Source organism: Orcinus orca, chromosome 10, assembly GCF_937001465.1.
Source record: "Orcinus orca chromosome 10, mOrcOrc1.1, whole genome shotgun sequence".
Lineage (NCBI taxonomy): Eukaryota > Metazoa > Chordata > Mammalia > Artiodactyla > Delphinidae > Orcinus > Orcinus orca.
This window is the reverse complement of record NC_064568.1, coordinates 522,787-547,563: the sequence shown is the minus strand read 5'-3', so window position 1 is coordinate 547,563 and position 24,777 is coordinate 522,787. Positions and strand designations below refer to the sequence as shown.

The window sequence follows — 24,777 nt, the reverse complement described above, 5'->3', positions numbered from 1 at the left end:
ACGGTGACAGCGAGTGACCGAGGGCCCAGGGCCAGGGCAAAGACGGCTGCTCTGCACACGCTCTGCTGGAGGGCTCCGTCTGGGCAGTACCCACAGCCGTTAGGCCCTGAGCAGAGGGCAGGGCACAAGCAGATGAGGGGGGGACTCTGTGGGGACCCCAGAGAAGGTCTCCCGCTGTCCCCAGCCTGCAGCTAGGCACGGCCACGCGGCCACCCTGGGCAACAAGGCTCGTCCAGGAGGGCGCCTGGATCTGGCCCTCAAACTACTGAGTGGGCACGTGCACTATGGTCCCTTCCCCCTCCTGGGACAAGGAACCGCCAGACCACCCCCCACCCTGCACTGTTACCGGGAGGAGCGCATGCCCCTGGGGGCCTCCTCCTCACGTAGCTGCTCTCTGCCCTCCTGCACACCGGGACCCCCCTGGACAGCTCGCCTATTTGGGAATGGGGACAGGCAGGAGGCCAGAGAGGGCGCACTCCCCAGGCCCCCCTGGCGGCACTGAGACCCCCACACAAGCCTTCCTTCTTCCTCTCCCTCCCCCACCTGTCCACTCCTCCCCCCACCATTCCTCCCACCCACTGGCCGCCGTCCATTGTCCAGGCCGCCATGGCCTCTCAGCAGGACTGTTCTCCATACAGCAGCACCTTGTGAAAACCTTCCTGGGGGCCCCTACTGCACCCAAGCTGCACGCCCCCCAGGCCCACAAGCCCCTCCACGGTGGCCCGGCCCCGTCCCCACACTGCGTTGGCAGTGCCCCAGCTCACCAACCCCCGGCCCCAGGCCCCGGGCCCCGCCCCTCCTGTTCCTCCAGGCCTTGACTCCCAGGCCCGCCGCCCAGAGAAGCCCTCGCTGACCCCACAGAGGAAACGTGAAGGAGAGTCACCAGATCTGCTGTTTCTGAGAACGAAGTATCAATGGCCGTGAAAAGCAAACTTCAAGGAGTTTGAGAAGCAAACTCTGATCTCAAGACACTGCAGCAGAGGGCGGGGGCACTTCAGACAGCAGGCGGAGGGGACATAGCAGCTCCAAGGGGAAGAGAGGGAGGCGAGGCCAGGACGAAGAAAGCCCAGCCAGGACTGGGCCAGCAGGTGCGGACAGGGCTCAGCACAGCGCCGGGTGGGGGGCACAGGGGCCCCTGGAACAGGGCGAAGAGAGGGGCAAGCCAGCAGCAGTGACGGAGTCAGAGCCCAAGACCCTCCGGCCCAGCGTGACCCCCTGCGGTGGCCCTGGGAGCCCAGGCCCAGGTGCACAGGAAGCGGGTGTGGGGCCAGACAGGAGGACAAAGGGAAGGAGGGGCCGAACCCTTCCGGGTCAGGCAGACGCCTGGGGTCAAGGTCAAGGTCAGGAGAGCCACGAGACAGCAGAGCAGTAACAACGGCTGGGGAGCTGCGGAGCATGCGCCTCACACCGACGGCGAGGAAGGCTTTCAGCTCACTCCTGGCTGAGAAACGGCCAGGTGCAGTTTTTGCTGAGGACCGACTAAGCGCGGACATCTTCCTAGAGGCTAAAATACACCTCGTTTAATCCCCACTACACCTCTGAGCTGCGGGCATCTTCACCACCACCGTATGGGGGGGAAACTGAGGTGCAGGAAGACCCCAGACACGGAGCAGAGAACGCAGCCGACCCAAGCCTCCAGCGATTGCTGCAGTACCACCCCTGACCAGAGCAAGACCCAGACCTTCCGGTGAGTCATCTGCTCCCGGGCTTCAGACCCCAGTCATGAAAGCCGGGGCAGCACCAGCTGGTCTCAAGGAGAAGAAGGAGACAAGGTGAAAGCGAAAAAAGAAAACAGCTCCGGAAGCTTAGACCGCCTTAGAAGATGAGCCAGTGGTCCCAGTGGCCCCCTGCAGTCATGAAGGGGCTTCCACTCGGGCTGGGACCAGGGCCAGAAACTGGGCCAAGCGACCCGGCCTGAGGTGAGGCTCTCGGGCAGGTACCTGGCCCCCGGCGGCCCCCAGGCCGGCCCGGCCCCAGTCGAGGGGCCCAGCAGCGGCTGGGGCTGGGAACCCTGAGGTGCAAAGCCCTCCACTCTGGAGCGAACACCAAGGCAGCCCCGCAGACAGTCTAAGGGACAAAGGAAGACGGGGTACCCACCACAGACCAGCTACTCCAGGCTCAGGAGCCCTCCCCGAGGAGGGCAAGCACACGATGGGCTCCCGTGCCAGCCCGCAGCTGCTTGACATTCCCCAGGGCGCCCACAATGTGCTTCTATTTATGGCCAGCGTGGCAGTGGGAAGACAAGGGCGGCCCTGAGTCCACCGGCTGGCCACAAACGGCAGTGCTGCACACCATCTGACACCCAGAGCCTATCCGTGCCGTCATCCGTGGCTGCACACCGACAGCCCAGGGACAGGAGGGGGAGGACGGAGCGGCCGTGAGGCAAGGGTGCAGGCCTGTGGGCAGATGCCGCCAGGTGCGTTAGGGGAGGGCCCAGAGGGCAGAGTTAGCAGGAGCAAAGGGATAAGGGGCCAAGCCCAGGCTAGAGGGCAGCAGGGCCGGGTGGCCCAGGGGCATCATGGAAAGACCTCACACAGTAACCAGCCCCCCTGACCCCCGGTCCTAGCAAAGCACAGGGCGCCGGAATCCTCCCTTAGAAAGCCTACTGACTCGTCCAGCAGCGGGAGACGCTGCCTGCCGTGGGGAAGAACGCAGGCGGCGGGCTCCCTCAGCCTCTCGAGAGCCTGGGGCCCAGGAAGCACTCCCACCTGGGCTTCGATGAGAGCACGGCCCCCCCACCCCACACCCTTGGGAGTCAGGAGAGCGCAGGGCCCCGTGGGAGCCTAGGTCGGCTTCAGAACGAAGGAGCCCAGGTGAGGGGTGCCGGCTCCTCGGGAAGGAGGACGGGACCTCAGCCCCCATGCAGCGTCCCCTCCACGCAGAATCACCCCCACTGCCGCCTCCAGATGCAGCTCCTCCTCCCCTCATCCTGGGGGAGGCGGGCCGGACGCAGAGGGTGCAGGCACCCCTGCCCCCACCAGCCAGATGGCGAGCTGGACACTGCGCCTGCTCCCAGCAGCTCCAGACGCTCCCACTGGACACGGGAGGAAAGGAGGCTGGCGCAGGCTGTGCCGTGTCCATAGAGACTCTGCACCCAGGCCCCCAGGTCCCGCAGCAGGGAGCCTTCCAGCCCACCGCCCGACCAGTGCCCAGCCCCTTCCTTGATCTGGGGGTGTCAAATGTCCACCTAAAATCACCACCGCAACTCCGCTTCCAGCCAGAGGTGGCCCTAAGACCCCGTTCTGCCGAGGAGGCCCCTAGGGAGGCTGCCCCTCCCACATAAAACAACAAAACCTCACTAGGAAAGGCTTTAGGCCCTTCCTTCTTCCCAACTGGAAAACTGCCGTGATGCCTGGAGGCACAGTAGCCACCCTGCAGCCCTGAGGAGGTCGCCGGATCAAGAGGGAAGGAGGACAGGGACCCTGCTCCGAGCCACAGCGCCTGCCAGGCCTTCTGCCCAACGACTTGTCCTTGAAATAAACACACCCCCACCGTTGAAGCCACCGCACCCGTTTGGCTTCTGTTACAGCCAAACTTGTCCTGATGGGCGCACATGCCATGCTGACCCAGACACTCACACAAGACGGGGACCTGGCTTGGCCACTGAGCAGACATGGGGGTTAGTGAAGACCTGGGACTCTCCCCTGTCCCACTGCTGGGTCTGTCAGCCAAATAACCTCCTTCCCATTCTTTACCCTGCCAGTAGCCAGCAATGGCATCTACCCGCGAGGCAAACACGGTCTGCTAATTGACAAATCTGAAACAGAAAGGAGCAGGCAGAATGGTAGCTCCCCAAAGACTATGTGAAAAAACCACATCAACACACTGAAAATAACCCATGGCCTTCCCCTCTCCCCAGCCTGCTGGCATCCTGGAGCAGGCGTAGAAGCAGGCAGGCGCCGGCCCAGCTCCACCCCAGGGGCAGAAAAGGGACACAGGCTGCTGCCAGGACGGGCCAGGCGGAGGGCCGGCCCCTCAGGACCCACAGGCCAGGCGGAGGGCCGGCCCCTCAGGACCCACAGGCCAGGCGGAGGGCCGGCCCCTCAGGACCCACGGGGCTCAGGTGGAGGGCCGGCCCCTCAGGACCCACGGGGCTCAGGTGGACGGACGGCCCCTCAGGACCCACAGGGCTCAGGTGGAGGGCCGGCCCCTCAGGACCCACGGGCCAGGCAGGCGGACAACCCCTCAGGACCCACGGGCACGGAGTGCACACAGGGGTGCTGGGTATCCCCCGCTGTCAGGCTCGCCCAGGCCGCAAGAGACCCACTCAAGACAGGGAGGCCCCAGACTCTGAGCCAGGCCCTGGGCCTCACGAGGGATGACGCGGGAGGTCAGTAAGTTGCCACCTCAGCCCCAGTGCCCATCAGACGGCCCAGGTCAGCCTCCGGGGCTGCGTTTCCCCAAGGGAGGCTGCGTCCCGGGCCCTGGGGGCCCATCAGGCACACAGATGCCCAGGAGCCTGGCTGAGGCCAGCAGCCGAGTCCCTGGAGAGGCCTAGGAGGGAAGCCTGCCCTCAGCGCCCTGGATCCAGCCCACCACTGGCTCGGCGCTCATCTCTGGCGCTAATGGACGTGCCTGGTGATGCATGCCCTGCTACTAAGATGCAGTGGCACCAGGAAGGCACCGCGTCGGCCATCTGCCCCACGAGGTCAGCACTAAGGAGGGTCTCCAGCCTCTGGCGTCACCAGCAGAGGCCCCTCAGACCCGGTAGATGGCTGGGCTGCGAAGCCCCTGGAGCCCCAGCCTCTCACCCAAAGGCACCGAAGGCACCTTGCTGGGCACCCAGAGCGTCGGCCCCACTTCAGAGGGAAGGGCCACCCGCTGTCCACTCGCCACAGGTGCCCCCTCCTCCCTGCTCATGCCCCGCCCGCCGCCTCGCCTTCCAGGTGGTGAAAATGTGCACAACAGCTGAGGGAAAACAGGACTTTTCCACCTAAGGACGCACCACGGTGCCCCTGTGGGCTGGACAGCCGGACAGGAAACAAGAGCCCAACGAGCTTCCCGGGTGACGCCGCTGGCCCGCCCTCAGCTCTGCGGGGCCCACGGGGCTCCCGGCGACGGGGAGGCGCCTAGACGGGCAGCAGCCTCCGCGCTCGGGCCGGACAGTGAGTCCAACGTGCCTGGACGGGGTTTCCTTCCGCTCCCGCCACATGCCTCCAACCTCACACGGCCAGGCCCCAGGGTCCGGCTGCACACATGTCAGGTCCCTGCGGGGGCCAGGGGGTGCACCTGGCCATCCCTGCCCGGCTCCGGCCACAGTCTACCCTCGCCCGCCCCCCAGCGCCGAGCCCTGCTCGCCCAGCTCCTCCAGGCCTGGCTCCAGCACAGAGCGGCCTCTCTTTCCTTGCTCTCCTCAACGAGGGGCTCCCGATTCCCTTTGAGGCCGGGAAGTCTGACCAAGGCGTCCATCTGGGCAGGAGCTGCATCAGGACCGGTCACCTGCAGCTCGTGTCACACAGCACAGCCCCTGCCCTCTAGGACCACGGGAGCCGCGTCACCCGTGGGATACACCACATCTCGCGGGGCACAGCAGCAAAAAGGGCCGAGAACTGGGGGGTCCCCGGGCTCCCAACGCCGGTCCGGGAGCCGGCTCTGGGCCTGCTGCACCAGCACCACGGGGGCTGTTAGCAATGTGGATGCTGGCGTCAAATCCACTGTTTCCAGCCCAAGATCCAAGTACGTATATTTTTACTGAGTCCCCAGGTGGTCCTGGCGCACAGCATTGGGCAGCCGGGCCAAAGGCGCAGAGAGCAGAGGGTGCGGGTGGGCGTCTGCCCAAGGCCAGGCTGAACCGGGAGCCCTCCCTCGTTCCGCGCCCCGCCCGCCACGCCCACACCACCCGTGCGGAAGGCCCAAGGCATCTGCCCCCAAATAAATGGACGTATGGAGGCAGGAAATGCGCAGATCTGTCCTAAGGTCAGTTCCGTGGACTCTGTGTCCTGGTCCCCAGGTGGAGGTGAAGCAGAGAAGAATAAATTTTAACTTTTCCAGCAACGCACAGAGTGCCCGGGGATCGGGGGAGCACAGTGACGGGCCCCCACTCGTGCCAGGCTCCCTCCTCGGTCCCCGCGACCCCTGCAGCGTCATGACACAGGCCTGATGTGCTGAGGGCCAGCCGTGAACCTGGCGCCAGCTCTTAGTCCGCATCTGGGTTCACGCCCTCCCTCCACCCCCAGTTTGTATAAAGTATATGCGACATAAAACCAAAGGGTTTTTTTGGTGCATAACCAGCTTAAAATATGGTTGAACCAGTTTTCACACGAGCCTACCTATAGTTTTCCTTTCTCTAAGAATTGTCATATCCTTTAACCACAGGCCGAGTGATTTTAACTTTGACCTGAACAAGGAAAGTAGGAACCCAGGAGGCCTCACGCTACCCCTTCTAACTGACTGCTCCAATTCCCTAAAAGAATGAAGTGCACCGCCACCCCCCCCACCAGCTCCACCACCGCCCTCTGAGCAGATGTGACTGGGGTGGAGGGGGGTGGCCGCGGGCAGGGCGGGGCGGCCCTTACACCAGGCCTGTGGAGGCCCCGCCTGCCTGCGGAGGGACAGCCCTGAACACCAGGAGCCCCCTGGGCCTGGGCAGATTCCTTTTGGTTTGACCTCAGCAGCAGACTTTCTTTCTACTTCTCCCCTCCTGCACCTCTGTGCGTCTTGTTCCTTAGATGATCAGCTCCCGAAGGGGAGGCACTGTGCTGGGATCACGTGGTCTTCTGCGCAGCCACTCGTGAGAACACTGAACTACCCTAAGCACAGAGCCTCTCGGGGACAGCAGCTGTATCAATAAACTAACCCAGTGCCTGACATACGACAGGCACCCAGAGAACATACATATAACGTCATAAAAGAATCGCTCACTGGAAAAGAAAAGAGATGGAAGTTTGTACTTTCTATCAGGTGTACTGCAGTTTCACACTCCTAATAATACGCTCAGGAATCCAACAGGCAGGGTCGTAAGTCTCGCTCTCCCTAAAGGAAGGCTCTGCCAGGCCTTCGCTGCTCCATCCCCTGGGTTTGTAAAGCTCTCGCACCAGAAGACCGAGGCCAAGAAACCGCTCTGTTCTTTCATATTCCTCTCTGGAACGTGGGATCTGGGCTCCAAACTTCCTCCCCGATTCAGAGGGAAGCACACGTCACACAGGCCCCGCTGATGCCCAGGCCTCCACCCCAGCTACACCTGAGGCTCCGCAGCCCTCGTGCAACCGAGCAGGACTCTACGGGGCCCTCCCAGGGCAGGCCCTTCCCCTCCTCTTCTCTAGTTCCTCTCAGAAGCACCCGGAAAACAGTATCTATTGCACACTCCTGAGTTGTTTTACAGATGTGAAAATCCCCACCAAATGGAACATGGTAACTACTTGATGACGAGCAGCCCCCAGGCCTCCTGGAGCCTGAGGACTGACGATATTAGCCCGTGACCCCACCCTGCTACCCACCATCAGCCAGTGTTCCATCAGAGAACCGCGCGCCCGCTGATCACACACCCTGCGACTCCCCTCCCTCACCTGGCCTTGAAAAGCACTTTGCTGAAACCCTTCGGGGAGTTCAGGAGATTGTGGTTGAGCCATCTGTCTCCTCGCAAGAAACCTTTCTCTGCTCCCAGCTCCGCTGTTTGTTCGGCCTCACTGTGCTCGGGCACAGGAACACGGGGTCAGACACACGCACGCGCAGGAACACGCATCAACACTCGGCAGCTCACCGCAGCGCCGCTGGGCAGGCAACGGGAACACTTCGGTCCTCAGGAGTAGGTTATAAAAATTATTACCTTTCCTTGTTATTAGTTTTATGAACTTTTCCCAGTAATGAGCTCAATTATTCCCTCGTGCAGAAGAGGACTGAAAAGTCCATACTGTAAACGTCAGAGCAAAGAGCGTGCTAAATGTCAGCGCGCTCAGCACCCTCTAGACGAGGCTGCAGGTGCAGGGTTGGGGCACGAGCCCGGGGCCCAGGCTGGATCCAGCCTCAGCACTCCGCCCGGCAGGCTCCCTCGTCCCGCCTGGCGGGCACTCAGGGGAGGAGGGAGAAGCCGCTCTGCTCCCCTCAGGTTCTTCTCCCCGTCTTTCTGCTCTTACTTTAAACCCTCCAAAGCACAGTTCTGAGGCTACCTCCGCTAAAGAAGCTGCGACCACACCGACCAAGTGAAGGTGACGGCGGCGGCCTCGCTCACCTCTGCCCGGGCAACGCGCAGAGCAGGCCCGATCGGCCTCACCTCGCCTTCCACACCAGCCACGTGTCTGTGTCTGCTCAGCCCATGCCCAGGGCACGTGGAGGTGTGGGGCACGGTCCTCCCCATCAGCGGCCTCCCACTCGCCCAGCACTGCAGGCACGTGGAGGTGTGGGACGTGGTCCTCCCCATCAGTGGCCTCCCACTCACCCAGCACTGCAGGTCCTGCTCCAGGGCGCGACTGGCTGCCTGGGCCACGTGCCCAGACCCTGCCTGGACCAGAGCAGGGAAAGAGGCCACTGCAATCCCACCCAGGGACACACGACAGGAAGCAGGTGAGTTCCTAAAAGGGAATGGCGGCGCCAACTGCACGAGCAAGTGGGCACTGATCAAAAGCAGGGCCCCAACAAGGAGTCATGGACACCTGCAATGTGAAGGCAGCCACGGGGCCCGCGGGTCCTCAGAGCTCTGGCAGGGGGCACCGTCCCCCCAGACGTCCGGGCGAATCCAGGCAGGATGTGTCTTCTTCCCTCTAAAGATACCCTTCCTGCCAAGAAACCCACACCTGGACCGGAGGCAGGAGGGAGGGAGGCTGTGAATCCCTTTCGCTGTGGTGACCACATTCCAGGTGACAGTCCACCCCTGCAGGCTGCCATGCCTACTGGGTAACTGTCCCAGGCGCCAACGCTTTTGCTCCATCCACACCGATTAACCCTGCATGTCCCCAACCAGGGTCCTTCCCACCAGGTTGTCGGGCTGCCTGCCTGTCCTCACCAGGGGTCTCCCTGCGTCAGGATTCTCCACCAGACGGCCACAGGTCAGAGCACAGCACCCATCCCTACAGCTCCTGGGGCTCCGTCTCAGTTTCGGCGTCACTGGGCAGGCCCCTGGTCCACGGCCTCCTGCGGTGCGTGCACGCGGCTCGCTCATCCTCACCACGTCCAGTGCCGCCTCCTGCCCGCCTGGCTCAGCCCAGCTGCTCCCTCGGCCAACACCATGGCCTCTGCATCCCAGGCACATTCTCTTTGCCTCCGGCTCACATTCACTGTAACGGTTTGGCCGTTTTCAGTTTCTGGTTCAAGTCTGTCTTCCCACTAGACTGGACGTTTCCCAGGGGCGAGGATCCTACATGGCTGCTCCTTCCCGAGGGCCCAGTTCAACCTGCGTGTCTCACATGCTTGCTGCATGATCCGCACACCTGGGCAGAGCCCCCCCCCCCCGGGAGGGGTGTCCAAGCAGAGCCCTCACACCATCCAGCTTCCTTCTGTGGAGCTCGGGGAGCTCCTGGTGTCCCGGCCGCGGCCCCGGGGGCACGTGGTGTCAGACGCTGCTACAGCTGTTCCCCACCCCATTCCTGACATGACATCACGGTTTACAACAAGAAAGACGTATTTGGTCTTTGCCCACCGTTCCTGGCACGGAGCTCCCAAAACCCTTGGAACTTCCTCTGCTGAGAGGGATGAAGGTGTCTTTCCTTATGCTGATGAGCTGACTCTGGGAAACCACCCAAGGATGGGGCTGGGTGCCAGTGGAGCCGCCGTGTGATCAGAGGCCTGGAACGTGGGTCCCAGCCCCTGACCTTCCGGGAAGGCAGGGGGGCTGGAGGCGGAATCAGTCACCAGTGGCCGTGATGTAGTCAATCACGCCCGCATAAGGAACCCTCCACAGAAACCCCGAAGGAGCGGGTTCAGAGAGCGCCCAGGCTGGGAAGGCGTGGAGGCTGGGTGGGGGGGGGGGTGCGGGGAGGGGCGTGGAAGCTTGGGGGCCTTCCCCCACCCTCCCCAGAGCGTCTCTTCCATCTGGCTGCTCCTGAGCCATGCCTCTTATCAGAAGCCTATGATCTAGTAAGTCAAGTGTTCCTCTGAGTTCTCTGAGCTGCTCTAGCAAGTTAATCCAACCTGAGGAGGGGGCCGTGGGAACCTCTCATCTACAGCCGGTGGGTCAGAAGCACACGTGACAACCTGGCTTCAACTGGCATCTGAAGTTGGGGGAGAGGTCGGGGGGGGCAGCCCGATGGGACCAAGCCCTTAACCTGGGGATCTGATGCCACCGTGGGTAGACAGTGTCACAACTGAGCTGAACTGTAGGACATGCAGCTGGTGTGGAGAATTCCTTGGACGTGTGGGAACACCCCACACTCCACCACTGAGAGAATTAATACTTCCTGACAGTCCTAGCTCTCTCCGGACGCCCACCCCCACCTCCCCGCAAACGTGATTAGAAAAGAGCCCCAGCTCCAGCCAACGGAGCGCTCCCGGTTCCCTGTGCCGAGGGCTGGCCCAGCCACAGGCCCTGGTGCCGTCCAGGCAGAGGGATGTCAGAGGATCTGTGCTGGGGCTTCCGGAACATCCTCCTCCTGCTGCTGAGTGTGACTGGGTCCGCAGGAGAGGGTACCCGGGCCGTGATGACGTGGTGGCTCCTGGGGCACTGTGACCTCTCTTGCTGTGACACGCAGCCTGCACCCACAGCAGAAAGACCTGATGGTACCTCCCATTGGTTAAATGTACCCAGAATGGCAACAGCCAACGCGGTGTGCTTCCGCGATCTGCCAGCACTGCTGGGCCCGGCCTCACCACCTCCTCTCGAGCCGCAGGCAAGCCCGAGTGTGACCACCAGGACAGTCCAAGATGCTCCCTGGGGCCAGAGGATGCGCCCCAGCCAGTGGGCAGACAGCTCGGCTCCGCACCCAGGGTGACTTCTCCTTCTGTTTCTGGCTTGTTGCAAGGCCCCAAGCCCACAGTACTCTCCCTCTGCACCCTCCTGGAACACATGTCCTCACAGCACTTACACCTATGAGGTTCCGGGACCCAGCACCCAATGATCCAGCTCTCACTGTGCAGACCTGAGGCCACAGGCCACAAAGCAAATCAATGACAGAGCCGGGGCTATAAGAACCGCCCCCCCTGCTCCTGGTCCCTAGAAAGACACCCTTTCCACAGAGGAGAAGCTGGGACTTTGGACCCATCAGGTTCCAGGGCCAACCTCTGCTTCCCAGAGCCACTGAGCCAGGAGGCCAGTCAGGGACCCACACTCACCAGCTGGGCGGACCGATGCGTCTCCGGGTCCATGCCGCCCTCCCCCTGCTGCAGGGACGCGCTCCGGGGCTTGGCAGCCGCCTCTTTGTCCCTCGTCACCACCTGGAGCAGCTCGTCCTGGACCACGGCCTGCCCCCTGTCACACCTGGGCCAGGGAGAGACAGGAGACGCAGATGCAGACGCAGCTTGCTTCATCTGCCAGGGACCAGGTACGTGAAGGCTGGTGGAACGCTGTGGCGCCAGAGAGGGTCAGGCACCAGTGACAGTCCCCTGGGAGTGGTGTGTGCAGGGACAGTGTGACACTTTCTCAGCCAGAACAATACAGATTGGGAGCAGAGGGCCTGACAACCAGGTGAGGAATCAGACAGCCAAACGCCAAATGAGAGATCCTCGGGGCACGGGATCAACCCTCACTCGAGCTGCTCCTTTAGAGGGGCGGGGCGAGGGGGGAGCCCACCTCCCCCACCTGCGGGCAGGAAGGTTCAGAAGCAGCAGCCTTGCTTTTGAACATTCAACTCTCCATCCTGAACGTGTCCCTATCCTTGGACCTGTTTTCAGTCTTCCTAATAAAATCATCTTAGAGAAAGAAAAAAGTTACCGGTCCTGAGATGTTCTCAGAAGTGTTATTTATTAGGGTGTAGAAAACGCACACAGTGAAGGGGCCGCGGCAGGTCGGCCTGGGGGCACGTGACAGACGTGAGGCCCTCCGCGCCACGCTGCCCACCATGCCATGCGCGGCTTTAAAACTGAGCACCCACATACGGCGCCTTCAGCAATAAAAACGCTTACGACGAGGTGCAACAAATGGAAGATAATTAGAAGACTGGTAAAAACAGCAAGATACAAAATTTTACATGACTTTCAAAAAATAACCCTAAACTAGAGAAAAGAAGACATTTGAAAGAAACAGTCCAAAATACTAACAAGGGATGATGAATCTATGGGCGGTTTTTTCCTTTCATATATGTTATCCTAAGTCTTCCATTAGCATGTGTTACTTCAACATTTTTAAAATGTTTAAAAGCATTTTTTTAAAAAGGTTCTGGTCATTTATTTTTGGGAGGTCTCTTGGGATTAAGGACTGGAAATTCTCAGAAGGTGGGGTCTTGACCCCTGACCACGGAACAGCCATGGCTGGGCTGACCTGCAGAGGGAGCCGTCCAGCCGTGGTTGACCGGGGGTCCCTAAGCTAACTCTGAGTCCCTGTTACAGAGGCCACGGCCTGGAAGCTGCAGACGAGGTCCCTCAGTACCAGCCGACAGCTCACTGAGTCAGCGCTGTGACAACTCCACGCCCCGCGTGGGCCCCGCGGACCACACCCCAGGGAGAGGGGCGCTCAGCTCCGCCTTCCCCGAGGCCTGGAGTCTCAGGGTACACTCTGGGGACCTCTGGGCCCGGCCACTGGCCTACCAGCCCCCGGGCAGGGAAGCTCTTGGGCTGTGGCCTGTGCTGGGAGAGGCCACCCACACCCTGGAGCCTGTCCATGGAGGCAGCTCCTGCAAACACAGCGGCACGCACCAGGCTAGCAGCGCGGCCACTCGGCCATTTAGTCCTGGCCCTCCCACACCCGGGAGTGTCTTCATCTGAACACTGGGACTAGTGCCACCTAAATCACAGGCTTGGCATCCCACCTAAATAAGATGGCGTTTGTGACGCAAACACTCCGGCCTTTAGGAGAAGGTACCCGGTGAGGAGGGCGCGTTGGGCCGGGGCGCAGGGCCGGGGTGAGTGGGCCCTCGGCTTACCTCCTGAGGAGATCCACCTCCGCCCCCGAGGGCCGCCGGCCACCGCCACTCTCCGGCCTGGGCGATTTAGACTCTGCAAAGGGGGAGAAGAGAAGGTCAGTCCATCAGCAGCAACCCATGGACGGACAGAGGCACAGTGTCACCCAGGAGAGGGCCCAGGATGTCACCCCATGGACAGATGTGCCCCAGGCAGACACAGAACACAGCCTTACTCTGTGGTTAGGAGAGGGGTGGCCCGAAGGCCCCTCTGCCCGTCTCCTGCATAGGACGGCTTGGTCGCTGGGTCAGTGTGGACACCTGAGTGCGGTGGTCCAAATCCCCCTTCCTCCCTCTGCGGCCACTGGGAATCCAGGTCACCTTCCCCAGAGGCCAGACCGGCTGAGGGAAGCTCTGCTCTGTCCGAGCTGAGAGCACAGCCCCGGGGTGTCGGCTGGCTTGGCAGGGCGGGGGCCATGGGGGGAGACTCCTCGTGCCTGGTTTCTCTCAGACCCCTTTCTGTAGGGTTTCGATCCTGAATGTGGCCAACGCCCCACTTAAGGACATCTATGTCACCTTTCACCTGCTTCACCTCTAGTGTCACTGGGCCCTTTAAGCTGTCGCAGTAGGTCTACCTTCCCATGGCCGAGAACGTGGGGATCTCCGAGCAAACCCAATTCACTCTCCTCTCCCACCGCGCGGTGACACTGAGGTTCTGCTCCTCCCCACTGCCCCAGGCTTCGGCGTCCCCGCTCCGCTGAGGCCTTGGTCACATGCCCTCCACCCCATCGCAGGCCTCCACGCTCAGCCACTCGGGCCACACGAGACCCGGCCGGGGAACCAGGCTTTGGGAGACAGACGGGATGGGGTGCTTCTCCCAAGACCTTTTCAGCTGCTGACCTCGGAAGCTGAGGGGCTCAGCCCCTCCGGAAGGGCCCTCACCGCGCGCAGCGCCCCGGGACTCACCCAGGCCCACGCCTCTCCCGGAAGGCCGGGCAGGCGCGCTGGGCCGGGGAGGGCAGCCCTCGGGGCCGCACCAGGTCCTCGGCCGGGAACGTGCAGGAGGCACCGCTGCCTGGTGTGGATGTGACGTGAACGCTCCCTGGGCTTAGGGCCTGACTTATAACAACTCTAGTGACGTAAGGTCTATCACGTTTATTTCTGCTTTCTATACAGTTTTCCTTTTTCACGACTACAAAAGTAACGCGTGCACCCACCGCAGAGCCTGTGGCCGGACCCCCACGCCCACGCTCCGCGGCAGCCTGCAGGTTCAAGCGTGTCAACCCTCCATGGAGCTGGCTCTCGTCACCTCTCTGACCGTTTGTACACATTCTCCATGCAGCCGTCAGAGGGCTTCAAGGACTCTTTACATATGAACACTGCTCCCTCCCTGTCGGCTCTACTCCCTAGTTTGTCACTCTTTGTTCATTCATTTCTTCTAAACTGTCTCCAATCGTTCAGTCACAGCCCCCACTCCTCCTCTTCATTTAAGGTCTCTTCGCCTGACACGGGGTTAAGAGGCTGCCTGCCGCTCTAGCTGTATGACTGCACCTCTCCCAGTTCAACTTGTGACTTCCTCTGACATGCATTTGGCGTATGGTTTGGCACAAGGGTTTAATTTTAACTTCTTTTTCTATCTTGTTCTATCACTAAAGTAAAAGCAGACACTGGATTTTAAAAGTAAAAGTATTTTAAAATTCATCCATTTCAGGGCATTCTGCCCATGCTGACAAATCCAGCCTCAGAACCTCCAAACTCACTCACCCTCAAACAGCAAAATACTTTGTTAAACCAAAACTGAATGATAGATGAACCACTCTTCTTGCTTTTTAAACTGCTCAAACGTAGCAAGACTGAAACAAATGCTTCTTTTCTCTTCCAAGGCTGAACCTGACGTGGCCTGACATATTGCAGCCATTTTCGCCCTCTGCCTCTCCCCCTCCTACAGCTCACTCACGCACGTGAGGCCTCTTCAACCCTCTCTCCAGCCGGCCGGAGAGACGGTGAGGATGACCCCCCAGAAAAGGACGAGGGCGTGTTCTGTGGGCTTCTGCTGCGTGTCGCACTGTCGCGTGACACTGTAAGCCACAGGCTTGCGCACGCGGCTCCTGACGGGAGCTGGGCTGCCCTGGGGGAGGGTCCCTGTCTCCCTGCCTACGTGTGCCAGCGTGCGCCTCGTGACCGCATCCCTGGCCGGCACTCAGGACATGCCGGGTGGACAAGCAAGGTGCGGCCTCCTATGCGCTTGCACCCGAATGGGGCCGATGGGCGGAGAAGACAGCTCCAACGTGAGGCCGCAGTCACTCACTGTGGGTCGGGACGGCATCCATGCCCCACACGGCCAGGCCCCTCCAGCCCGTCAGCGAACAACTCACACCTCAGGTTACAGCAGGGGGACCCAGATTCTCATCAACGAGCTCTTCTCATTAATCAGCTGTCACGAGGACTTTTCCTGTTTGTAGTGTCTTAATATTTCCGCACCACACGTTCTCCACTCAAACGCTAGTGTTCCTTGGTGTTTGTTAACAGGAGTCACTTGGAGAAGAGCACAGGTTTCTTCACCTGTGACGGACACGACAGTGGGGAACAAAAGCGCTTCCAGTCCGGCTCAGGCAGCAGCTCCACAGCGAGCTGGGGAAGGAGCCGGGGGCACGGGGTGGCGACCCTCCTGGAAGCCCCACGAGCACCGTCCCAGGAGCTGGGCCAGGACCCCGGAGCGTGAGGGCAGGTCAGAGCTCTGGGGCTGGCGCCAAGGTCACCCACTCACTGCTTACGTGCGGAGAAGCTGGAACAGTGGGGACCTCCCGGCCCTGGTCATGGTCACAGAGGCTCTGACTGCACGGCGCTGCAGCCCTCGAACAGGACAGCGCCCAGTTCGGGGGCCACCCTCTCGTGGGAAGCGCTCACGTCATGCACCGCCCGCGGGCTCAGCCGGCAGCTTATCTCCAGGAGGAGCGCCCACTCCGTCCCCACGCAGAACTGCCACCCGGCCTACCTTTCTCCCGGCCTTCAGAGGAGACAAGGGCGGCAGCTGCAGGGGTCAGCGGCCCCACTCTGGAAGGCTGGCCAGGATCTTTCATGCGGTTGACCACGTTTTCAGACAGCTGTGGGAAGGATTGAGGGGAACAGTTAAATGACAGAACCTTCTGGAAGTGAAGACTCCCCTCTACCCATGCCCCAGATTTCTGAGCAGACTAATGCTGCAAGACCAACTCCAATAACGTAAGGAATTCCACACAGAAACCTCTCGTGCTGGCCTGGCACCCGCCAGGTCAACGCCACGCCCAGCCTGGACTCCACGGGCCACAGCGTGTCCCCCACTGGCTTCCCGGCTGCACCTTCTGCTCCCACACACTCAGGGGACCCCGAGTTCCCCTTCTTCTCTCCTGCCCTGAATCCGTTCTGCTGAGAACCACTGCAGCCCCACCCTGTACAGAGGGTGGACGCCTCCAGCTGTGCAAACCTCACCCTTCCCTGTGGGCGTCCCAGGGTCCCTCTACGGTGGGCTCTTCCAGACAGCACCCGAGTTAAGGACCATTTCTCCCAATCCTTTCCCTGTTACAACAGGCGCACCTCTTAGGAAGCGTCTCACATTCTATGGGCCTCGTCTAATGGCCTGTAAACACCCTGAGGGCCGGGGCCGCCTCTCCTTCCCGTCTGAGTCCCACCAGGGCCACCGTCACAGCAGAAAATCCAGCACGGCCTGGCTCATTTCACCCTGGCTCCCCCAGTGACGACCGGATGATCAAATCTTTCCCCCATTGTAGAGGAGTGAAATGGGTACGAGGGTGTCATAAAACACTTGACTGAAATGAAACAGCCAGCGAGGGATGAATCCAGAATAAAAGCCCCTAAGAGTTGACATCAATAAATATTTATTAAGTGCCCAGTATGTGCAAGGCATCGCAAAGCACAGCGAGGGGAGACGTTAAGATGACTTGAAGACCGAGTCCACCATCCGCAGCTCCACTTCAGGGATCCAGGCGAGGAAAGTGCTCCCACGTGTGCACAGCAGCGCTGGACTCGCACAGGAAAAGGAAACAACATGATAGCAACGACAGGCAGTGGTGAGAGAAATGATGGTGCGCCTCCTATGAAACACCGCGGAATTGTCGAGAAAGGACAGGTAAGACGTGTGCCTGCCATGGAAGGATGCCACCGCTGACCCGGGAGTCAGAGGACACTTTGTATCTCGACTTTGTAAAACAGATACACAATTATAAAGACACAGACCTGCGATATACACACGTTGACCTTGGCACACACACATTCCCCATGTACGCATCCACTCGGGGCACACACCAGACGTCCCGGGGCGTGTCCTGCACACGGGACAAGAGCGGCTGGGCCAGGACGTTCACTTTCGGCACTTCTGTGTTTCAGTTTTTTACCATGAACGTTTCTTTCAGCAAGTAAAGATTATAATAATAATAACTGAGTCCCTCTAGTATTTAAGACAGATACAAATCAAATAGCTAATTAATGATTATAGAACAAGAGAAGACCAAGCACACACAGCAGTGGAAGAGAATTGAGAACCCACAAATAAACCTATACATCTGTGCTCAACTGACTGGCAAGGGTGCCAGGACCATTTAATGGGGAAAGAATAGTCTCGTCAGCAAAGGGTGCTGGGAGAGCTGGACATCCACGTGCAAAAGGATGAAGTTAGACCCCTACTTCACACCATATACAAAATCTGACTCAAAAGGGATCAGAGGCCTAAATGCAGGAGTTAAAACAATGAAACTCTTGGAAGAAAACACAGGCGTAAATCTTCTTGACCTTGGCTTTGGCAGTGAATTTGTAGATATGCCACCAACAGCATGAGCAATCAGAGAAAACATATACTGAACTTCATCAAAATTAGAGTTTTGTTTTTCAAAAGACACAATCAAGTAAGCTGAAAAGACAACCCACAGAATCTGCAAATCATATATGTGACAAGGGACATGTATCTAGAATATATAAAGAACTCCCACAACTCAATAATACAAAGAAAAACAACCGAATTTAAAAATGGGCAAAGAATCAGAACAGTCACTTCTCCAAAGAAGATACACAAATGGCCCATAAGCAAATGAAAAGATGCTCTCATTCTCATGAGAGAAATGCAAATTCAAACCACAATGAGATACCACTTCACACCCACTAGAATGTCTATAACCAAGAAGTCAGATAGTGACAAGTGCTGGCAAGGACATGGAGAAGCTGGAACCCTGATACACTGCTGGTGGCAAATAAATGGTGCAGCCACAGTGGAGAACAGTCTGCGAGTTCCTCCAAAGTTCAACACAGAGTCACCATTAGGCCCAGCAATCCCACTCCCGGGTACCCACTCAAGACAAATGCAAATACACATTCACAGTGAGTTGCACGTGCACATTCACGTCAGCATTATCTGTGATGGCCAAAGGTAGAAACAACCCAAGTATCCATCAACTGACGGGTAGGTGAATAAAAATAATGGAATATTAGCCATAGAAAGGGATGAACTACTAACACAGGCCACACCATCGTGCTCAGTGAAGGAAGCCAGACACAAAAGGCCGCATACATGTGTGAAACGCCCAGAACAGGCAAATCTCTAGAGACAGACACTAGATTGGCTGCCTGGGGTTTGGGGGAGGGGGGAAACGGGGACTAACGGCAAAGGGTGAGAGGTGGATTTCTCCACCTATCAATATTACAGGGGATCTCTATTTCAAAAATATGTGTCTTTAAAATCTGTGAAGCATGTTAGTGGTTAAGCGCTGGGAGAGAATAAAACACAGTCCGGCAGGGCCGGGTGCACACGGGGTGGCAGGAAGACCCCTCAGAAGAGATGGCACTAACAGGAGACCACCGCCCTGGAGGGGGGAGGCCCCGCCACAATCCCATCTTGAGATCCAAGAAAAAAGGATCTAGTTCCGAGCAGAGGGGAGGACGAGTGCACAGCCTCTGAGAGGGGCCGAGTCTGGCCTGTCCGAGGGCCTGACGAAGGCGTGTGTGAGAGGGAGGCTGCACCAGATGACCAGGCCGGAGAGGCACACCGAGATCCCAAGCCCAAACGTGACCCAAGGGCGAGGGAAGGCGCTGGCCCGAGTCAGCAGCCAGCTAGCCCTCCATGGCCACCACTGCGGCCACTCACGCGCCGCCTTCCGAGCACCCTCTGAGCGCACCCTGCTGCTCTCGCGCTTCCTGGCCCACGGCTCCCCCGCGCAGGCTGAGCACCGGCATGTTCCAGACCAGCTGGGTCTGTCAGCGGCCCCTGGGGCCCAGACACTGACCCCGGGGAGGCGCTGCCCTCCTGTGGCTCTAAGAAGATTCCTCTGCTTTGCCTGCGGCTGTTGCTGTGGAGATTTTGCTGGCTAGTCCTCCAGTTTTCTGTGAGCTGAAATTAGATCCACAGATTTAAATCCGAGTATCTGGACGAGAAGAGTCCTGGAGGCCCCCCTAGAAAGGTGGCAACCACTGACGCCCACGGGGCCAGGCAGGTGACAAAAACAAACGAGGCGGGCCTGGCAGCAAAGCGGGAGTGCCAGGACAACGTGGCGAGGACAGGAGGACAGCACAGCCCCGCAGAGGGTGGCTACTTCATAGCTCCAGCCAAGGGGCGCCCCCTGGAAACGTGGACCAGACTTTCAATTCTTCCCCCAAAAAACTGAAAATTGAATTGATGTAACGCCTCCAAGTTTTAAATGTTGTCGATTAATACCACAAAGTTTCTGGGCTGATGGTTTCATCCAAGAAATATGGAGCCAGTAGCTTAAACCTCTGCCCAGCGAGGATCTTGCTGACTTGAGCCCGGTTCCGGGTCACATGCTGGGGCCACAGACCAGGAGACGAGGTCCTGCTCACGGGGCAGAGCTCCCCCCACCCAGGACGGTGACCAGCGACAGCACAGAGGGAACCCCTGAACTGGTCGCAAGGCCAAGGAGGAATTTAGCCAAGGAAGGGAGAGAGAGCCCTGCAGACAGAGGCGCACAGCTCGAAACAGCACGGCAGCACGTGTCCTCCCCGAGGGACGGGTGGCGACAGGAGAAGGTGGCACCAGCACACAGAGGGCCTCGGGAGCCAGGCCCAGGAATCTGCATTGAACCTGGAGACAGCGGGAAGCGCGGATGGGTGGGAAGTAAGCGGGTCGCACCTCAGCTTTAACCCTGAACGATCACTGACACCACCAGCTGGGGGGGCCGTCTCTGAGAGCGAGGCCGCTGGGCCTGGAAGGGAGGGACCTCCACCGGGACTGTCTGGATTTTATCTCCACTGCCTGAGAGCTGCTCAAAAGTAAAATGTACCTTTTAAAAACACATTACCCTGCTAGTGCCAGGAAGTACAGATTTGTGGCAGGCAAGCATGTTGGGAGAAAGAACAACTTGTCAGATGGGCAAGGGGAAGGTGGGGCGGGCCTGAATGAGATCAAGAGTTCCTGAGGGTAAAAAGGAGAGGATGAAACAGAAGCAGCTGGAAGGGAAGACACAAGAGTTGACATCAGATGCAGAGAAAAAGGGCACGTGGGATCAGCTTCCTGCGTGGGGACCAGCTGGATGGACCTTCACACGTCAGGAACAGGGAGAGTGGGAGAGGCAGTGGGGGGATGCAGTGAATCACAGGCGCCCAGGAGACTTGCAGGGGGACATGGCCAGCAGCATGGGGACACCTGTGGTCTGGGTGTTTAAAACCCGGAGGTCAACAGCTCACAAATGAGGACAAAAGAGATGACCGGGGTGGAGTGCAGGAAGGCAAGAGGGTGGAACCAGGCAACGCTCTGCAGAGACGGCAGGTGGGATCCTGGAGACCAGGGCTGCTGTGGAAGACATGCGGTGACCTCTCTCCAGGGTGGAACCCACCGGGTCCAAGACCCTTATGTTTATGAGCAACTGATGTTCACCAAGGTCCCAAGGTAATTCAAATGGGGAAAGGACAGTCTTTTCAACAAATGTAGTTTGAGAAAATTAAATATTTCAAACAAAAAAGATGGATTTAGAGCAGACTTCACCAAGCTCTAGTGCTCGAGCCAAATCCAACTCAACACTTGATTTTATAAATAAAGTTTTACTGGAACATAGCCACACCCATTCATTTACATATTGTCTGCGGCTGCTTTCACCCTAAAATGGCAGAGTGATTTGCCAACCCGATTTAGAGGCTTACTTCACATCATACACAAAAATTAACTAAAAATGGATCACAGACTTAAGTATAAAAGCCAAAACTCTTAGATGAAAACATATGAGAAAATTTCTATAACCTTGGGTTAGGCAAAGATTACTGGGATATGATGCCAAAGCCCAATCACTAAAAGAAAAAAAATAAGTTAAACATCATCAAAATGACAAATGTTTGCACTTCAAAGACACGATTAAGAAAATGAAAAGACAAGCCACAGATTGGGAGAAAATATCTGCAAATCGTAATACGATAAAGGGCTGATAACTCAATAAAAAGGACAAACAACCCCATCAAAAGCTACTAAAAGTGGGCAAGAGATTTGAATACACATTTCACCAAAAAACAAATATATCTGGGCAGGAAATAAGCACATGAAAAAACATTCAACATGAATAGTTATTAGGGAAACACAAATTCAAACCACAATGAGGTACCACTTCACACTCACTGGAATTGCTATAGTCAAAAAGATGATAACAAGCGTTGGTGAGGGTGTGGAGAAACCGGAAGCCTCATATCCTGCTGAGGGGGATGTAAAACGGTACAGCCCCTTCAGAAAACAGTTTGGCAGCGTCTCAAAAAGTTAAACCTAATAATTCACCGAAGTCATAAGCAGAATGACACATCAATTCTACTCTTACGTTATCTACCCGAGAGAAATGAAAACAAACGACCACAAAAAACCTTATGTACACATGCTCACAGCGGCATTACTCATAATAGTCAAGAACTGGAAACAACTCCAATACCCGTCAGTCTGACTGAATAAACGAAGTGCAGCATATCCATACGATGAGATGCTATTCGGCAATAAAAAGGAACTCCTAATACATACCACAACGTCCAGGAGCCAACGCCAAGTACATGGTGCTAAGTGAAGGGAACTGGACGTGACAGACGCACGACGTACTTCCATGAAATGCCCAGAAAAGGCAAACCACACAGAGGCAGAAGGCTTAGCGGTTACCTGGGGCTGGGAGTGGGAGTGGGGAGTGACTGCAAATAGGTACAAGGGAACTTCTGAGGCCTCGTAAATGTTCTAAAATCCCACTGTGCTCAACTCTGTAAATTTGCTTTAAAAAAACCCTGAAATGGTGAATTTTACATGTAAAATACTTTTCCATAAAGCCATTTTTTAAAAAGTCACTATCATCAGATAAAATCTTTCCAAAGCTCCACCCCTGAATAGAGAACCACAATGTCGCCTCCAGAGAAACGTGTGAACAGCCCTGCATCACCCGTCTAGCCTCATCACCTGGCCAACTTCCTCCACCATCCCAACCTCTGTGCGGCTGCCAAGCACACAGCTATGGAGCCGGAAAGTTTGAGCTTCCTGCTCTACCACCAACTAGCTGTGACCGGGGGTTCCTTCACCCCCTTGAACCTGCTTCCTCACCTCTGCATGGGGATGAAATCTCCCAAGGTCAGCCTGGGGCCCAGGTGACGCAGTGCCCTGAGACTACTCAGCCCAGAGCAGAGCAGCCTTTCCCCGCTGGCCCAGGCCCGTCGTCACCGTCAGCTCATCCAAGCAGCACTGTCTGGCCAGCCCACCTGCGCAGGAAGCCCCATCGCTCTCCGCATCCTTTTTGTTTTCTTCGTGGCGCTTGCAATTCTTATTCTTCTGCCTCGTCTTTCTTTCTCTTGGTCAGTTCCCCCTCCTGGGATGAGGCTTCCATGAGGCAGGGCCCTGTGCATTGTCCCCTGTAGTCTCTGCCAGGCCAGGCCCAGTTCACAGTGAGCGCTTGCTGAGGTGGCGGTGAAGCGGTACCCACACGTCGGGGACGCCTGGCCTCTCTGGTGTGGGCACACGGGGAGCTGTCCCTTGTGTCCCTCGACCTCCTCCGAGATCTTCCCTTCAGCGGTGGTCCCGACTTGCCTCCCGTGGCAATGAATGATGGTAAAGGTGGTATAGCCCTGAGGGTGAAACGAGCCTGGGGACACAGCTAGAGCAGCAGCCTCGGGAAGCGACCTGGGAAGGGGAGCGGGAACCGAGTGGATAGAAGAGGCAAAGGCTGGAGAACAGCCAGGGGTCTGCAGGTTGACATGCAACCAACTTCAGCTGAGTCACCAAAGATGGCTGTGCAGGGGCAGAGGGGACAGTCACACACGGGATGTTGTGGCTACGTGTGTACCTCCTCTTACTGGAGGATGAAATGAAACACACTGGTTGAAATGAAATCTTTATGTATTTCACACATGCTTGCTCTGAAAAACAGAGGTGAATATAATTGCAGCTTTTTGCATTAATTAAATTTCTTTTACCTTCCTCGGAATTAGGGCTTGAATTCACTATGTAAACTTATGCAAATGAGTGTGCAAACTAGCAAGGTCCTGGCATTTCATTTTAAGGAAACTAGAATGCTTTCCAGGACCAGGTCGGGGGGATTAAATACAAGAGGTCTTTAAGAATATTTAACTTTTGGACTTCCCTGGTGGCACAGTGGTTAAGAATCCGCCTGCCAATGCAGGGGTCACGGGTTCGATCCCTGGTCCGGGAAGATCCCACATGCCGCGGAGCGACTAAGCCCATGCGCCACAACTACTGAGTCTGTGCTCTAGAGCCCACGAGCCACAACTACCGAAGCCAGGGCTCCTAGAGCCCATGCTCTGCATCAAGAGAAGCCACCGCAATGAGAAGTCCATGTACCGCAACGAAGAATAGCCCCCGCTCTCCACAACTAGAGAAAGCCCGTACGCAGTAACAAAGACCCAACGCAGCCATAAATAAATAAATTTATTTTTAAAAAATAAAAAAGAATATTTAACTTTCTCTGAAGGAGCAGGCAGATGTTCTTCTTTGGCACACACCTCCTATACCTTCTATTAAATTAACTTCTCGTTTGGTTCAACCAATGATCTTTTCTAGTGATTTTCACTCATCTGCTTAAAGACAAGGTGGACTTCCCAACCCTCGAGTCACTTTGCTAGCAGGAAAAACCTTACATCAAACACTGCACTGCCATCACCTCCTTTCTCTGGTCTCCCTCTCTCAAAACAGGCACACGAGTGGATGGAAAGAAGGATGGAAGGATGAAAGGATGAAAGGATGGAAGGATGGAAGGAAGGAAGGAAGGAAGGGATCTCAGAACATGGGGCAGTGCCCCCAACTGTATGCCTCTAGACAAGTTCTTTATTCTCTCTGATGAGTTTGCCCAAAGCTCCCTCTAGTTTTAACAATCTCTGGTAGAACTAAGCACCCTGTCAGGACAGCTAGAGGCTGTCACAGAATTTTCACACTGCCTTGCATATCACTGGGAGCATGCAGAGTAGGTTGGAGCCGTGAGAAAAGGCTATTTCTTGTACCCAAAAAGATCTGGGTTAAAGTCCCATAAGTAACACCTTGGGCAAACTCCTTAACCTCTCTAAGCCTGATTCTCCATTTTTAAAGAGAATTTGTACTTTGCAGAACTGCTAAGAGAACTAGAAATAAAACGTGCCTGTCTGATATAAAACCCAAAAGAGATGATGCTCCTCTGTCCACTTAGAAGACGTTCCCACCATTGTAAAGCAATTATACTCCAATAAAGATGTTAAAAAAAAAAAGCAGACGTTCCCTTAGAAGACCCTGACTGACTGAACTTTCCAACACTCTCCAAAGCAGGGGACAACAGCGGGAGAGCGCCCACACAGAGCTTGGGGCATCTTTCTAAATTCCAATTCGGCTACGGCCTCTCACCTTCCAGCGTGAGCGGAGCCGTCTTCT

At 57.4% G+C, this 24,777-nt stretch overlaps 1 protein-coding gene across 2 annotated transcripts in view; it reads right to left on the bottom strand.

Annotated features, from left to right (window-relative positions):
• The window catches only part of CHCHD6 (coiled-coil-helix-coiled-coil-helix domain containing 6), a 125,387-nt gene that overhangs the window by 98,989 nt on the left and 1,621 nt on the right, over positions 1-24,777 (bottom strand). For both annotated transcript variants that reach the window (XM_012538938.3, XM_033416084.2), the window contains exons 2-4: positions 15,916-16,024; positions 12,945-13,017; positions 11,200-11,344 (exon numbers count right to left, since the gene is read on the bottom strand). In XM_012538938.3, coding sequence (XP_012394392.1) covers positions 11,200-11,344; positions 12,945-13,017; positions 15,916-16,024 — 327 coding nt within the window. The remainder of the gene's footprint in view (positions 1-11,199; positions 11,345-12,944; positions 13,018-15,915; positions 16,025-24,777) is intronic.